We start from the raw sequence: 18,937 nt of genomic DNA on the forward strand, positions 1-18,937 counted from the left end.
TTGGGGGATTTGATTAGTCTGCATAGTTTAGTTGCTCAGTGGTTTGGCTAGCTGTCTTGGTGTGACTAAGATGGGCTGCTGATTGTGAAAACCTAACTTAAGCTTTGTCATGATTTGCTTATTACGATGACTGAACGAAAGAAACCACATCAATGCAGTGAAAGACCGAGCCCTTCTTAAATGTCGACTGAAGCCCAGAGGCTCAGGTTTTACTGCAGTGAGGTTTCAATTTACGGTTTAAACCTTCAAAACTGATGATTTTCTGTTAACATGAGTCAATTTGTTTTCCACTCCTCTGTATACGTAAACACATGACACAAGCAGTTTACACATTTCTGGAATAACTTTAGCATCCTATCTAGAAGAGGAAGCCATGGTCTTCATTGCAACAGGGATTTAGGGGAAAAGTTAGAGGATGAACAAAGTCATTGCTGTACTCAAGAGCAATGACACTGATGGTAATGTCACATTCCTTCACATGAGAAAGCTGTGCCCAGAAATCATTAGAAGAAAACAAGTAATATTGTTTTAGGCAATTACAGACATTTCCTATTCCATCATCGTTTGCAGTAAATAGCACTGAGGTACATAAATTTGTATAGACAAATAAAGCTGGCATGTACAGAAAGCCCTCTATTTTCAAACAGGTTTTTTTTTTGTAAAATATAAAGTCAATTTGTGTACAAGTTCATCACTAAACAATATAGTGAGTGTAGCTGGTAAATGTAGTTCCTATTGAACCATGCAGTCAAAGCAATAGCTGCTTTGTCACTTGATCCATCAGAGCTCAGAGCGATGCACATGCATACATAATATTTGTGAATTAACAAAGGGCAATCTGACTTCCTTTAAATTCTTTATCCCAAACTAACCAGAACTATCAAAATGTCCAAAACAAATGCAACACAGATTGAATAAAAGACACTTCGGATGAAATAAAATATTAAATCACAATAAAAACCTCATCCTTCCAAAATGCACCCCATATCAAAACAGAATGCATTAGTCCAGATGTTTTATTATAATCAAAACTGGCTATTTGTCAGTACATGAAAAGTAGAATATCCATGCGTGCTGATGAATCGTTGACTTAACTGGCGTACCGTAGTTTTGTGTGAAGTAAAGATTGACAATGACTTCAGGTTTTAGTGACAATATTAAGTTTCTCTGCAAAAAGCAGTGGCTGAAATAACTGATCATTTATTTTATATCATTTTAAAAGAAGACGTAACAATTTTTTTTTTTTTAAATAACAGCAAAGCATAACAACAGGTTACATGTATTCTGTTTTTATATTTTGCAGAAAGGCTGTACTTGAATTAAGTTAACAGTAGCATAACCAACTTAGCATCTGCATTGCTTCACCCCATGGAATTCAATTCAGATGGTCCAGCTCATATAGTGGGGTCTCCTAACCCTCTTCCCCTGGTCAGGGGTCTGAAACCTTTACTCTACAAGGAACCATTTAACCTCATCTCACCTGGATTAAAGTCCTCCTGGAGCCGGAAAAACACCTTCTCAATGAAGACAATACAGTGAATTAAATTATATACAGTTAAAATTATATAGAATAATGTTTGATTTAATTTATATTGATCATGTAAATGGAAACTTAGAAGCAGTTCAAAATAAAATAAAATAAATTGACATCAAGAAATAAAACCGTATCTTGCCTCTTCAAATTTTTATGAATCTCAGTTTACGTGAACACAATGTTATATAATAAAAAACATTTTTTAGTTAATGTATTTGAAAGGCTACAAAAGGTAACTTGAATTTGATAACACACAATCATGTGATCAACACATGCCAATTGCTCATTTCTTCCCACACATAAAGTAAGCATATTTAACTGGCACATGGGAGTTAAATGAATCTGTTCCCACACAATTAAAATATCTATTTTCTTCTAGGATAGTGTTTTTGTTGGTTTAGTTATCTTACCAGGGATTTAAAACTTAAAGTTAATGGTCTATAAATGTTGCAGGAGGTAAAGTAGGAAGGTGCTGAGTCATTGCACAACCTGATTTATTTTAGGTTAACAAATTGTTATATCTTGATTTTATTTGTCATGAATCATTAATAGCCTCTGTAAAAAAAAAAAAACAACTATTTATTTCAATAGTTTTTTTTAAATCTATAAGGAGCCATTGCATAAGAGTCAAAGAGCCATATGAGGCCCCAGAACTGCAGGTTGCAGACCCCTGCTCTGGGAGAACCACAGCTGAACATCTGGCCTGGTATCATAAATCATCAGTTCTGGTCCCTCCATGCTGATTCTGATGAGCGTGTACGCTCTATTACTGCGCTCGGCACGTTTTTCCTTTTTACTGCTGCCCTCAATGTGAGTGCGCTCTCAGTGAAGGGCTCGTTATGCCTGGCTCCGTTCACGGACCGCATGCACTCCAAAGGAGCACATTGGTGTTTATACTCGGCGCATTCACCGTTGCATTCCCCGCAGCCAAGTTGCGTGAGCGCGCACCAACTCCTCACCCGCTGCACGGAGCGAGAGAGAAAAAGATGCACTCTGTGGGACGTGTGCGACCATTTTGGTCGCAGTCTCGAGCCCTGGGATATATATATCTACAGTATATATTTTCTTTTGGTAGCCAGAACATAACCAAAATTTAACCAGCTGGCCCTTGACCCCATTTCAACATTTTTTGAAAATTGAATCAAAATCCGTTCATAATTTTTCAAGTTATCGTGTATAGAAAGACAGCATCGCACAGCATTAGCTCAGCATTAGCATAGAATAGAACACTGACATCATCAGTGTTCTAAAACAATGTTTGACAGGAGTTCTACAGTGTGGATTGGTCATGACCTAATTACTGTTGCACACACTCGAGGTATGCGCATGCCGTTGACAAAGTTTCAGGTCGATCAGACACTGCGTCGGGGAGATATTCACTCCACAAACACACACGCACACACACACAGATGTTCCTTGCTTGTATAAATAGATATAAGACATCCACCAGCACGCACTTCATAGTCTGGTAAGGCAGTACCATTGCATTAGATCAATGTATTGAACACTTATGCAGCTGCTCTAAATCTACTTTTTTTATACCAGCAGATGAAAATAACCAGTGGTGCTAATGTATTTTATCTTGCTGAAGGTCCATCAATAGATCAGCATCACCTTACACTTTAATTTTAGCTTGATTCTTAGGTTACCATGAGCCTATTTGTGTAAATGTCTTTTAGCGATAATAACAGTTTCAAACATAAGACTGATTGAGTAGATGAACAAAAAGGGAAATGACCGGCCTGGTATGTGGTGAGAAAAATAGCTCTTCCTCCCTTGCTGACAGAGTGGGACAGAAACCCACACCACATACTGTCTGTTTGCTTTATTCACTGTAGAATTATTACAGTTCAACAAAAATGCTGCAAACCTTTGAAGGTGAGGACAGGTCACCTAAAAACTTTGAAAACAAACTGAGAAATGCGTCAAGAAGAGCCATCACAGAATCAGTGTCAAATCTTTGCCTTAACCAAACCTTTAAGGTGCTTTCTGCTGAAGTCTTAAACTACAGACTACAGGGCTTTTTTTCATAGTGAACATTACACACACTTGAAACAATTCACAAGTAGTCTCAACTGATATGTTTTAAACATAAAAGTTGCAAAGCTGGTAGGAGAACATTTGAATACCCACCGGAAAAACTGATACAGGTACTGTGAGAACTTATAAATTCAGCTCTAAAAGAACTGTAACTTATATATAAAACACAGTCCTCAAGGTTAAAGGCATTGTCAAAAACTGTCAAGATTTTGTCTGATGAAGAAAAAAATGTGTTTTAGATTTAATTTTATCCACATTTATGTTAGGTAAGGAGTACACCCTTAAAACAGAAAAAACCTATATAGATATTAGGATTGTCAAAATTGCTTCAAATATATGAAAAATCTATTAACACAAAAGGTTTCTTATCTCCTCAATGTAAAGTCTTGTTTCTATATGTTATATGTCATGTTAAGACCATGATCAAAGGCGACTACTTGATGTTTGAGAACGTTTTGTTTTCCTGCTGGGAACGATGCCTGCAGAGGAGACCGCAGGAATAAGGAATGAGTGTGTGGACACAACACTGTCTGCAGGCGATGTAATGATCTGACCCCCGTGTTCAGCTGAACTTTGTGGTGTGGAGGAATGTGTTTGACCTCAAGGGGAAAAGGTCCCTGAATGCCTATCATACCCAATATTGATGTTTACAAAGTGAAACAAAAAAAAGGAAAACGAACGCAGGCAACCACACAGACAGCGCTTCAGTACGGATGAGGTTTTCAGTGTGTATCCTAAAGTCTATGAGGAGGTTAAGTATTACAGGCTGTTTAAAAACTCAGCTGACCTTTTACTACTTTTCAGTGCCAGCCCAAACTAATATTGTGTCAGCTCGTAATTGTTGATGTATAGGAATGATTAAAGGAGCTAAAAGTAGACCAAGAGAGGATCATTTTTTTTGGTTTTAGTCTATTGCCCAACTTTACTGTTGGGGAACTAGATTAACATCTTAGTTGATGGCTGCTGACTCATGTTGCTAAAAATTTCATTTGTATCATGCACCAGAAAATGTTCAACATTTCTCCTACAATGTTATTTGAGGGTTACAGTGCATTTCTGCTCCCACTAGAAGTTTTGAGTCCAATGAAAAAAATCCATCATTTAGACACTTCTTAGTCATACCGGGCCTAGAAACAGAACCCTGGAGTGAACAGTTGTCCGCAGCAGTCATCACCAGTTTAATCAAAATACAAGCAGAACTTGAACCTACTCATCAACGACCTCGATGTAAACGTGTTCAACTTTAAAAAATTTGGCACAGAGCTCCCAAAGTTGCACAACATTACAATTACTAATTGTGTTTTACATCAGAAAGTGTCCATTATTATGATGTTAAAGGTTGTCGACCCCTGGGCTACACCAACAATCATTGAAGGTAAAATCGTAACATCCTCAAAATCTGAAAATCTGATTGGCCACAAGAGCACAAACTTGTGTCCGAGACACTACGGAGTACTAAGACCTCTTTACATGTCCTCGTAATCTCTCTCCACAAAAAGGATGCCTTCAGTACAGCAAGACAAACTGATTGAAATGTACCAGTGTGCACCAAGTTCTGACCTTCACCCACAGAGCTGGCTCATCCATACCAGATGAGGATTTGAGCTGGTTCCTATCATCATCACTTGACTGGAAAGATTGAAAACACATTTTTCCAAGCACAACTTGTAAACGGCTTTTTTTTTTTTTTGGTGCATTCCTCATCTGTGGTTATTTAGTTTGCTGGGGGCCTGTTGTGACCACAACATACTTTTCGTGCTCAGCTTCATCTACTGTTTTCTACAGATGTGCATCAAAGTGTTTGTGAAAGACTTTTCTTCTTCATGGAGTAAATACAAGTCTGTAAATAATAATGGCTTGCATACCAGTCTAAAACTGAGCCCAAATGCTAATTGCTTGTGTCCATTATATACCATGTTTACACTAAGTTCTTTATTCAAGCTTCAAAGTTGGAATGTTACTAATGTGACATCTAAATATTGTCACACACCTCAGCAAACAGAACATCATATTCCCTATTGCTGCAATATCCTATTTCACATTTTTCATAAAGAATACAGCAAACGTTATTGTATAAACAGCTGTATGACAAAAGTTATTTGACCTTCAGTTCAACAAATGTGTGGGTCTTGCCAAAAAAAAAAAAAAAAAAAAACTCAGAACAATATTTGCATTACAATTATCCTCAGGATTCAGATCGAATTCAGTTCCTTCTAATAAAAACGTCATTCTACATGCTTTCTTTGCACGGCAGAGACAGCAATGTGTCTCAATTTCGGTCATGGAGGACACATAAATATGAAACACCGAAGAAGGGAGAGGAACACATAAGCATGACAAACAATGGTATGCTGGTCCTTGATGTCATCTGGGAACACTAAACTGATAGATTACGCTAAAATTGTTGCACTGTTTCTAAATTTAAACGCATACTTGTGGGATGATGACGTGAAAATGGAACCCCCTAGGGTCAGTCGTGAGAGTTCCTCACAGAGACCAAAGGTTTCCTTATACAACAATATCAGTCTCGGGGGTACATATCCTTTTTTTAGTCGAGGGTGCAACATGCACCATATTTGTTCTGAAGTTGGCAAAAAAACAAAACAATATTAACAATCTTGGCAAACTAAAGGATTCAATGACATGAACTAAATGATGTGAGGTTTCCTGATAATTAATGTTCATCTCGTCATTTTTTGTATGCAGGCGGGATAGGGTTGTTCTGCACTGCAGTAATGAGTTGTCATCTTTCATTTCTATGCTTTTTCTATGACTGTGCGATTGCAAGAGTTGTTTATTTGCCTTTAGGAGCACCATGCTTGACCCAATGACCCATCACTGCTCATCACTCAGCAGTAACTCCTAAACAACGCATTTTTGTTGGCCACCAACAGACTTAATGAATTGCACAGGAAGACGCATGTAAGCCATTCAAATGGATTGCACGCAATAAGTCCAATTTTAGCTGGAAATAACAGCCTTGCCTGTCCCTGACTGTCTTATAAATACTGTTTCATAAACAGAAGCCAGGCAATAGTGGTATCTCCCCAACTGCCTCAATACAATCCAAAAAGTTCATCTGGGACCATGAAAACTTTTGGCTATCAGAAAGGGAATATTTTTTTATTAACAAATCATCCCTCCAGGAAAAATATAGAGAGGATTTATGTCCCATCTCTCAAATCTATTAAATGTAATTACCAATAAGCAATACAAAGTGACTTCATTAGTATGTTAAGGAATGCCTTTTGTTTACTTTGGCTCTCTACATTTGTCTTGGCTTTGATGTGACGCAAATTACACAACTTCTTGGCCTCTACACCTGCTTTAGCACTGGCATGTATTACTTTGAATTATGAAAAGCTTAAGTTCGATCTGCGCTTCAATCTGCTACAGGCCTACTCTAAACTCGTCACAGCATCATTATTTTAGAATTTCTGGCCTTAAAGGGTCAGTGCTATTTTCTGTAAAAAAACAAAAAACAAAAACAAAATACATTTAGCATTTCCATTACTGTGGTTTGTGAAAACAAAGCATTTGAACCTGGACTGATACCTTTACTCGTGGTATGACGATTCTCCTTTTTTTGTTATTTAAAAACAACATTTTGTCTGTTGGTAATATCTGAAACCATCCTAAACAGAGGATAAAGATTACCTTTTAATGGAAGCATTAAAAAGACAAACAGATTAAAGTATAAACCAGTTAAACTTGAAGGATTTCTTGTGTAGCTTTGCTACCTCAAGCTAAAAAGTTTTTTTGGAGTTGTTTGCATGTTCTACAAAGTTTTATATCTTAAAATGTATTTGAGTAATAAATATGTCTAATGTGAAGTCCTTCAGTGGACTGATGGCCTAGACTAACTTTCCAAGATGTACCCAACTTCCATTTTGCATCCTGTGAACCTTGATTAGGAAAATCAAGTACAGAAGACCAACAAAATTGTTGAGTGTATAATCATGTTTCTGTTCAGTTAGCCAAATCATTCTGCTTATTTAAATAAAGCGTGCTTGCTCTAATTAATGTAAAACTCATATTATACTGAATTTGACAGTTTCTCCAATTTCTGATAAGAAAGTATCCATTCATTTGGTGGCCATGAAAAGACAACAAACCCCCATCTTCACACAGCTCATAGTCACCCGATAGAGAGGGAGGGAATTGGAAGGCAAAATTCTTTCATTTTTTCAAACTCAAGTAGATGCAAAAGACCAAATACAGTACGATCCAGACAGTAGGCCAGGAGTAATGTAAAAATCCATGAGTGAATTAGTATATGTTCACATGGTTGAAAATGCACTTGAGAAAGTGATTAAAATGAAACAAAATAATAATAAGAAACATTAATGGCTAAAATATTAATAGAACATTACTCAATTAATTTAGAGCTGACTCATCACCAAATATTCCATGAGGGATGTAACCACTTTGACTTATATCTACTATATGTGTGATTTTAACACTTATTCTTACAGGTGGTTAATATATGAAACATTTGAAATTTAGACGATACATTACGTTGGGGTTATAGTAAGTTCTAGGAGGCCATCACTCACCATCTCCACCCCTTGATGAAAAGCAGTTCCCTCCCAATCTTGCTTAGGAAATCGTTGAATGATCTTTCCGCATCCTTCTCCTGAACCTAGAGATAAAAAGGGAATTTTTCTTTGTCAGGGCATCACAGACAGAAGTCCAACAATGGTGAAAAGAATTTTCAGAATTTTAAATTTGACTCGAGACACATTATCTAAAAGTCAAAAACATGTATTGATCAACAGCAGATTTAAAAGAAGCCACGCAGATTTGCCATTGTTTCCAGTAAAATAACTCCCTCAGAGTCCTTCAATAAATCCCCGATAGCCCAGTACTTACACAACTCAGGTCTAAATTAGATGCAATAAATTTTTTGCAAACATTAGAGCAAAAAAAAAAAAGGCATATTTAAGAGTTGATATATGACTGAAACATACTTACTTAGCAATGTTGAAAGCTAATAAAATCAAACTAATCTAATTATAGAAAAGATTCCCTTTCACAGAACATGCCAAAAACAGCCTTTTTGAGTGCGTTTCTTAATATGCACTTTGTCGCAATGCCTCAACTAAAGCACTGACTTCATGCAAAAGTTATTTTAAAATCCAGTAAATGTTGTCTCCACCGAAAAAAAAAATGTAAGAGACACTGAGTAGAATTCTTGTTACTCATTAAACCAATACTAATGAAACTCAGGCACGTGAGTATTTGTTCATGCACTCAAATACAAATCTATGCCCTGACTAATACATTTATTTAGATGATAGCTGCAGCTTGGGGTATTTGTTTAGCTGAGATGTCAAAAATCTTGTATACAACTAGACATGGTTTGCCTTGATTGTAAAAGCACAATAATAGTAGTGTGCTATTGGCACAACTGAGGTTGTTTTTTTATGACCTAGCTGAAAGTTAATGACAAAAATGACGAGAGGCAGAGTAAAGTTAAATACAAGAATGTATTTATTTAGATGAAAAAACACCACTGTTTTTCAGTGCAAAAAGCATACATTTTCTCCAATTCGCCAATGTCTTGCGTAATCAGGCAAGATCAGTAGTGTGATATTTTGTCCGTCAGTTTCCTACACTTGCTAGACATTCAGCCACCCGTTTTACTAGTACAGAGATGGCAGAAAGCAGGAATTCTGTCCCAAAACAATTATGTGAGAGTTTAGTCCTTGTCGTATGTCTACTTTAATTTCAGAAGGTGAATCTCGGCGTTCTACAAAATAAAGCAAGATTTTGTGTGAAAATTGCAACACATTCAACCACACATTTACAGGGAACAATATCGTGTTACCAAATTCATAACACAAACTGCACAGCTATTGCAAATTAATTAATGGATAAAAAATAGCTTAAAGCTTAAACATTTCTGTCATCTTTTCAGATTTTTTTCATTACAAAAGGTATTCTTCTTGCCAATTTCTAGCATTGTAGCTGTTCCATAGTCAACACATCACTCAGTCAAACACTCTAATCACTTCTAATGGCAACCCTGTGTTTCTTTCTGGTCAAAGGTCAGATGAGGCGATGCACCAGGGAGGTAGAATGTCCTAATAAGAGAATGAGCTGCTACATGTTACCAACATGACATGAAGTCCTTTGGCACCAAGTACCTCAAGCCTGCTGTCAGCATGACTCAGAAGACCAGATATCTGGAGAAAAATGACTAATTAATTATGCTAAGGCTCTGAGTGCTGAGTAAGGCTATGTCTTGGTTGAAAACTCAATGGACATCACGATGTAACGTTAGACTTTAAAGGTATAGACATAAGAGAAGAGTCCCTTGAATCCTCTTTAACAACAAATCGGAAAACAGATGTTAAAGGTATTGTGGACGATGTTTAAAAAAGAAACGCCCTCTCCACATTTTGAAAAACGCATGTGCAACGCCTACGTGTGCGGGAGAGCGTGCACGAGCCCTGTTTTCCTCGTGCACAGCTCTGTTTACAAGTTGGTGTGGACATCGGTCATACAAGCTTACCTTACAAAAGAAGATTTGCACTTTTCCCACTATGTCAGACTCGCCACCGGTAAGTGAAAATCCATTTTCAAAGGACCCGGTGCGCACCGGGCACGGGCACGTACGACAGCCTTTCGTAAATATGATTGACAATTAGGAGGACCAATAGTCTTGATGATCCACCTGGAAGCTAAACATAGTCTACAATACCTTTAAGCTCAATACAACTCTTGACTTTCACATTAAACTACGACCTGGAATTATCAAAAACATCTCTAGAAATGCTTCACTTTCTAATAGGGATGTCCCAATACAACTTTTTCACTTCCGATATGATACCAATAGGGATGTAACGATTCACTCAACTCCCGATACGATTCACGATACTGGGTGCACGATACGATTGTCTCATGATTTATTTTACAAAATGGGACTGTAGACAAATGATGCTGAAAAATATTGCATTATTTTCCTTTTATTTTTCATTGTCAAAAGAATCCCTTGATAAACTATTCAAAACAATAAAATTTAACTAAAAATAAATCTTGAATGAAATAAAGGAATAATACAAATGAAGAAGAAGTTTATTAATTTAAATTCTGGTTCTATAGTAAACAATGCAAAACTACATAATAGTTCCTTTTCTTTTTAAAAGTGCAACTGAAAATGTATTTTGTGCCTTAACAATTGGACTTTAAAACAGCACTGTATTTACGTCAGATATTTGTTTGGACCAGCAGAGGGCGCTGGTACCACAGTGGTTGGTTGGCATGCAGCTTATCTAGCAGTGAAGAAGAGATGCTATGCGCTAGCAGACAGAGCTAATAGAAAAATATGACTTTTACAGATATTCACGTAATATTACAGATATTCTTTTGGTGCTAAAGGGGTATGGAATCATTTATGAACATGTTTAAGAGCAGAAGGCAACCAGAAAGAAAGTAGTAGCAGATTCTGCCCGCCGCCTACACTTTAGGACGAGAAGGATAAATATATCTGCTGTTTAAAAAAAGGACTGCAATTCAATTTCCAGAGTATTGATGTGAACCGTGATACCTATGAATCGATTTTTAACTGCCTTACGATTAATCATTACATCCCTAGATACCAATATTGCAGCCTTGAGTATTGGCCGATATCGATCCGATCCCATATCAGCACGAATCATACATACTTTTATTAGTGTGGAATGTTAGAAAAGGCTTGATCAAGTGATGTTACTCAAACAGAAAAAACTGACCCATTTATTATTAACCACTTAGCTGCATACATTTTTACCAACAACATAATATCTACAGTATTCTACAATTGAATAAAATAATTACAAAAGAAATTATAAGACCCTGTAAAATAACAAATTTTACTTTTAAAGTGCAAACAATTCAAGTTCACTTCAGTTATTTTTTACTGTCAGTATATGGTGGGAACAACTGAGGGTGGGGACAAAAACAAGAAAAAGTTATCTGAGCGCATATATCGGAGATTTTAGATGCAGTCCGATAAAATCCGATATTCGTTTTCTGGCTGATATCGGACCGATATCCGATATCAATATCGGATCGGAACACCCCCACTTTCTAATACATTATTGCAAGAACATAAAAGCAGGAAGTTCTTTTACATTTGATCATGCAGTGCTGCAGACAGTATGGAGGTCAATGTTAGTAGAACACCAGCCTGACTGTTTGGTGTCTTCAGGTCTTTACAGCTCCTCTAATTGAAATCACATGGCTTCTAATTTTTAACAGTGGATGTAAATACATGACAAAATTCCTCACATACCACAAGGCAACGCTCTTGTATTAAAACACGCCATGCTTTCATATACTAGCCCCAAGATGACTATAAAGAGCACCATACACAGAGATAATAGAACACAGGCCTGGCAGGGAACATGCTAATCTAACATCCACAAGCATGACATAAGGTTGATAAACCTCAAAAATTAAAACTTTTAATGGTTTTGGTCTTTGAGGTTAGTGAAACAACATGAACAAAACCCATCTAAATAAACAGCGCGTGTGTCTAGGTTTAAAAGCATGGCTCATTTCCAGTTAAAAGACCACCAAGTGTGTACGGGAATGCTGACTCGCATTATGATTGATTATACTTGTCGTCAGCCTTCTAAATATTAACTACACAGTGATATGTGGGTCCCCCCCCCCCCGTACAATTTGTGCACCATTAACTTCTTTTGTGATATATAACTGTTAAGGAATGATCTTAATTTAGACAAACATAAAAATAGTTAAAAACAAATCACGGCTTTAATTATGCATATTTTTTTAATAATATTTCTTCACATAAAAACAATGGTACCAACTAAAAAAACCCTAAAAACGCTCACCTCTTATCTGTGGGCTGAGAGACAATCGATCACCTAAAATTCCCTCATTGGTTTCAAGATGACTCAGCCCCCTCACTTGCAGAGTTTACAAATATAAACAACTCATTGTTAAATAAATGCGTTCACTAAAAACCCCAGAATAAATCCCAGACTTTGAAATGTATTAGTTTCAGAAGTTTCTTTAATTGGAGTTTGCAAGGAGAAATCTTGAAAGGAGAAAATCTTAAAAACACATCCCATGAAAATGTAGAATTTCCATTCTTTTTGAAAATGTATAGTTTGGCGTCGAAGGTAAAACCTGAAAATTACAAAGCTCGAAAAACAAACAAAACTAAACATTGATTGAGGTACAGACAGAATCACATCCTCAGAGGCTTAGGAAAAATCCCTCTGGTGTTTTGACAGATTCCCACCCTTAAGCTGCGCTCACACCGAATGCGTCACGAAATGTTTGTGCGTCCAGATTACATACAAAGTCAATGGGTAGACGCGTCCCAGATGCTAAATATTTCCTGTGCGGCGGTGCAGTCCGATCTGCATGTCAAGAGCATTGGCTTTTTTCGTCGTATTTGCGAGAGAGTTAAAAATATTGAACTCCCGCGACTGTTTGGCATGACAAAAGCCAATCAGTCTTTGTTGACGATGACATCAGGCCGTCAAAACGGACACCGGTCTGTTCACCCATTCAACCATGGAGTAGAAGCTGTGTGACCACCTGGAGCTGTATGACACGGCCTTTATAACCAGGATCGGACTAGGAAGGATTTGGCGTGGAGAAGAATCAGACCGGCTTTTTTTCCACTGGCGGTTTATGTTATGAGAGGAGAAAAAGGAGCGCAGCTCCTCGCTTCAGCAGGCAGTGAAACTCACCGAGTTGGATGTGTCGCTTGTGGGCAGTGCTTCGCTTCAAACGCGCATATGTGAAGCGAATGGGGACATTTTTTGATACCAATATTGATCCGATATCAGCATGAATCATAAATACTTTTATTACTTTTTTTTTTTTTTTTTTTAAATAATTATTACTTATTTTGTAGTGTGGAATGTTTGAAAAGGCTTGATCAAGTGATGTTACTCAAACAGAAAACAACAGTCAGCAACAGTAGGTATGACAAAAACTGACCCATTTACTATTAACCAATTGGATACATACATTTTAACCAGCATAATATCTACAGTATTCTACAATTGAATAAAATAAATAAAAAATGAATAAAAAGAAAAATCGGAAATTTGAATCCGAGATATCCAATATTTGTTTTCAGGCTGTTAATATCAGATCGGGACACCCCAATACATTTGATTGATAAGATCATTAGATCTAATGTGGCAGTAGATTCCATAGTAGATAGACATGCAGCTCTAGGCAACATTTCTGCATGATCCAGTTTCAAAATAATACTTCAGTTTACTGCACATATAGACTTCCACGCAGGAAGTAGGAAAAGGATGGACTTTGGTTTACCCTGAAATGGAATTTGGGAAAATTTGAAATGGAAAATTGGAGGCCCTGGCTTACATCCTTCACTGAAAACTAGTGATGCAGAGCTGTGAATTTCATTGAAATATGCAAGCCTCATTTGGTGGTTTTCAACATTACTCATGTTTTATATTTAAATTGAATTTTCAAGATGTAGGATGTAGGGAAAATGGTTATTCATCTCTCTCAATTAGAGCAGATGTTTTCCATCTCAGAAAAATGTTTTATTGTGTCTTTGTGATCGAACTTACTTATATTTATCTTCCAAGAATTGCAACAGTTCCAGTCATGACTGTTGATTAAATGCTTGATTCACCACATACAAGCAGGTCACCAAATTATTCTGCAAGTTTTTGTTATTCACACGAGATTCCATCCTGATTTGATTGTTCCATGCCATTAGTTGGACAAATGTGGAACAAGTTCAAAGATATCTGCTGAAGATAGCGGCATGGTTGCTGTGACTGTAAATGAGACGTTGATCTATCACAATCACACACATTTTTGTGTGAAAAAGCGTTTTGCAGCCCAGACAGAGTGCAGTATAGTTGAAGACATTACATTGTAGCTGTGAATAAGCAACGTGTATGCAAGGTGTCCAATTTTCCGTGATCGCCGAGCAAGGAGAGTAACTATGAGATTTTAAAAAAAAAATATCAAACTGAAATCGCAATATGACAGACTATATCCTAACATGTATGTTTTAGGATAATGTCACAAATTTTTCCCATTAACGGCAGAAAAAAATGGAAATATCAACTTTGATGCCAAATCTGACGTAATATGATGCAATATGACAGGGCACTTCATGAAATTAAAATAGCTTTATGACAAACTAAACTCTTACCAAAATGTTTTGGAAAAATATCACCACAATATTTTCTGCCATAAAACAGGTGGTAATATGTCTGGCAAGTTTTGCAAATGGACGGACACGAAAAATCTTGCACAAAATCCTGTATGATTCCAGCCTGTGCGTTTGGCACATTACTGCAGGATAAAAATGTAAAAAAAATTACAATAGTTACCTCAAGTAACCAGATTAAGCTCGATTGGCTTTATTTCGGGAAGTTGAATAGTCAGTAATGGCATCTGATTAGAGAAAGCCAATGAAAAGGAAACAAAATGAAAGTGGGGAAACTGAAGCGAAAACTACATGAAAATAGATCAACTCTAAAATGGAATTGGGGAAATTTTGAAATGGACAATCGGAAGCTCTACGCATATAACGACTGTGCTGAAGATTGAACACACACTGCAAGAGACCCCAGTCTCTGCACACTTCCAATCACACAGTGTAAATTTAGACACTCCAATTTATCCTATTGTTCACATTTTTTGGTGGAGGAGAAAAAATAGACTAAGGAAAGCATGAAAAAAACATGTGTAATTTAAACAGAACGGTTCTTGGTTTAATTAAAAACATCTTCTCCTTTGAGTTTTAGATGAAAATTACATTTTCGCAAGATTAGAAATGGCTGGCTTGATTTGATGCTGAATCAACATGGTAGAAGTTGGGCTAACAGCAGTCAGTGGAGTTCCCCTTACATATTAGAGTTAAAGTACAACACAGAGGCAGGAACTTCTTTATTGTAGTTTTGACGACCGTCACCACAGAGTTTGAATCAGAACGAGAAGCTGCCAAGTCAAGACTGGAAAAGAAAACAACCATTGGATGCCAAAAACAGCTTGCTGCCTATTTCTTACTATTAAAGTCATGTTTCTTTTGACTGCAGGCAAACAGAGACCTTTTTTATCTTCAGAAAGGCCCAGTGCAGCTATGGGAAGTTCTATTTGCATACAAATAAGTTCCTCTTTACAACTGGTTGAGCCCCAGAATTTTGCTATGCCTAGTTTGCATGTGAAGCTGTCCAAAGGTGGATACTTAACCACCATTGGTGTCTAAAATAGGTTCTAAGCAGATGCAAAAGTTTACTAACCAATTAACTCACCGCAACGGGGCACAGGCATTTCATGAGACAGAACACATTAAAAAGTATTAAACTGAGCGTACCCAAAAACAGAGACGAAGCATTATGCATTGAGCATTTTAGACACCTTGGTCCAAAAACCCACTTTCAGAGATTTAAGACGCTAGTCAAACATCAACAAGAGCTGGTCACTCATTTCAGAAAGTCAAACCCATATATGATATAGGCTCATGACACAGAGTGAACGATTTCAAGACTTTCTTTCCTGAAATTTTGATGATTATGGCTTACAGATAAAGAAAACCCAAAATTCAGTATCTCAGAAAATTTGAATATTACATAAGATCAGTAAAAAAAAGGATATTTTAAACAAAAATGTAAGGCTTCTGAAAAGTATGTTCATTTCTTTGCACTCAGTACTTGGTTGGGCCTCCTTTTGCATGAATTACTGCATCAATGCGGCGTAGCATAGAGGTGATGAACCTGTGGCACTGCTCAGACGTAATGGAAGCCCAGGTTGCTTTGATAGCAGCCCTCTGGTCATCTGCATTGTTGGGTCAGGCGTCTCTCATCTTCTTATATTTCATTCTATGTGTCATGAGCCTATGTCATATACGGGCTGACTTTCTGAAAAGAGTGACAAATAATATTCAACATTTTCATGATGCTCTAATTTTTTTTAGATGTACCTGTACCAGGTTGGGAAGTTGAGGATAATGATAGCTTGCCAGAATACAACTTTTACTAGCTTGGGGTAATTAGGAAAGTGATACAGTTCATATCGTTTTGTGTAGGATACAATTAGACAATTTGACAGTTTGCATTCAATTCTTAAATTCTATCTTGGCATTAGCTGTGTTACAGGATACTAAGGATGGGAATTGATAAGAATTTGGTGATTCCGATTCCATTATCGATACTGCTTATGGATTCGATTCCTTACTGATTCTCTTGTCGATTCTCATTGGGTGAGGGAATTAAATAATACAAATGAATTTGTTTGCTTTAACTCTTTATTATCTTATCTTTGTCTATTTAATTTCCGGCAGGGATATCAGCTCTTTTAATCCACCAAGTATAGATTGTTTTCACTGGATAATATATACAAAAGTGCTATATAAAATTGATGAATTATTAATATTATTACAACATATGACACATTTTGGCTACAGACATTAGAGAATATTTACAGTGATCCTTTTGAACTTGAACAACTTGATCCAAAACTAATTCAGACATAAAACTAATAATTAGCATCAACATATAAAAAAATAACATCTGTAGTTGATCAAAGAACCTTTTTGCCAAAACAATGTTCAACTAATAATTTTTTTTCTGCCACATTTAAGTACCCATGTGGCTTTGAGCCATTGTCTTAACAAAATTAACCAGCTGTCAGCTACGCATTAACGCAATACAATTTTTACAAAGTTTGAGAGAGTTAGTTTTAATAAATACATATCCATTCTTTGAATACAAATTGTAGTCCAATTCCTTACAATTCCACAACAAAATTGTTTAATAACAAATATTCTGGCTTTAGGCTCTAGTAAAATTGACTGAGTAAATCAGAGCGCAAATATGTTGCATTTTGTAAAGAGGAAGACCTGGTATTCTATTCAGCCTGAACTTTGTAGCCAAAATCAGCAAGAAGGGGTAAATTGTTCGAGCTATGAAGCTAGCCAATTTCCAAAAGATATGTCATATGTAGTAAGACTCTCCTAGAATCTTAAAATTACAGTTTAATAATGAACCAGTATTGACGACATAGTTTTCGTCTACTACATTTTTTAAGCAACAATAACGAGACTATGACTAATTAAAAAAAAAATTAAAATAAACATTTAAACAAAAACAATATCAGAATATTGACATTTTTGTTAACTTATGAAACCAAAAACAATTTTGTAACATGGGACAAAATCTAATCAGAACTCATGTGATCTTACACAGTGATTACAACAAATCTGTCTGTTTGTATTTATAAACATTAATATAATCCATTTCCAAAATTAAGTTGATAAATGGTAATTGAAAAGGCACAATGCATAATTATGCTTTATATTTCAGTCGACTATATCTGTAACAGATTAGATCGACAAAAATGAGACTTTAACTGAAATAGCCCTAATTACTAAATTTAGACTAAAACTAAGTTGCATTTTAGTCAAAAGACTAAAACTAAATCAAATTTTGTTGTAAAAATTAACATTGTAATGAATCCTAATTGCTACAGACCAGAACAAGCTTTTAAAAAAATTAAAAACATTGAAATAAAGTCAAGAATATGTCAATTAAAGTAGTAAAGCAGATCAATTAGGAGACAGATATTTGGACACACCACAAACGGTCCATTTTACAGAGAGTAAATAGAAAAAGCTATTACAATTTTTCTTTTTTTTTTTTTACAATTTTTTTAAATTGGGAGGGAAAACAGCGCATGTTTTTAAAATAATATAACTTCAAGTAATAAAATATTCAGGATAGTTGGGATTTTATTCATTACAGAGGAAATTGCACATCATCTGAGGCTTGAATTCTTTCGTTTCAACAGGGATACATCTTATGACATGATGCATTCTATTCTAGTCAAAAAATATCTGCAGATGGAAATGTTTTTCTATTCTGGAAGTCTTAGTTATTTTGCTGGACTGTGCCATGTTACATAAGGCTTTCCATAATTCAATATAAAATATCCAGAGAATCAAGTCACGCAGAGTTGGGTTTGGGCATGGTGGATGTGAAATAGACTCCAAATACTGTATAATTTAATGTGTGTTGATAGCCCATCAAAAAAATCATTCCAAAAAAGCAGTGGATTTTTCTTTCCTTTGGCCACTCATAGCAAACCGTAAGCTAGCCTACAACGTTGACAAAATCCAGTGAAGGCAAACAGTGTTCTACTAAAAACCTGGGATCAATACAGGCAACATCTTTCAAAACCAGAGATTTTGCATTCCAACATCATGCATCAACTCATTTCCAAGGTTTGCTGCTTATGACATTTGCCCCAAGCTGTCCCAGATCAGATTTCAAATATAACTTTATTGTAGCTTTAAGTTCATGTTCAATAATATGATATATGCACACTACATAAATATGAGAAGCA

General features: G+C 36.2%; 2 protein-coding genes across 5 annotated transcripts in view; one reads left to right on the forward strand and one right to left on the reverse strand.

Moving 5' to 3' along the window:
- Positions 1-18,937, reverse strand: part of sbf2 (SET binding factor 2) — a 113,377-nt gene that overhangs the window by 83,537 nt on the left and 10,903 nt on the right. For both annotated transcript variants that reach the window (XM_028476642.1, XM_028476634.1), the window contains exon 2: positions 8,131-8,216. In XM_028476642.1, coding sequence (XP_028332443.1) covers positions 8,131-8,216 — 86 coding nt within the window. The remainder of the gene's footprint in view (positions 1-8,130; positions 8,217-18,937) is intronic.
- The window catches only part of ampd3a (adenosine monophosphate deaminase 3a), a 66,010-nt gene that overhangs the window by 5,047 nt on the left and 42,026 nt on the right, over positions 1-18,937 (forward strand). The window lies entirely within an intron of this gene.

Source organism: Gouania willdenowi, chromosome 3, assembly GCF_900634775.1.
Source record: "Gouania willdenowi chromosome 3, fGouWil2.1, whole genome shotgun sequence".
Lineage (NCBI taxonomy): Eukaryota > Metazoa > Chordata > Actinopteri > Blenniiformes > Gobiesocidae > Gouania > Gouania willdenowi.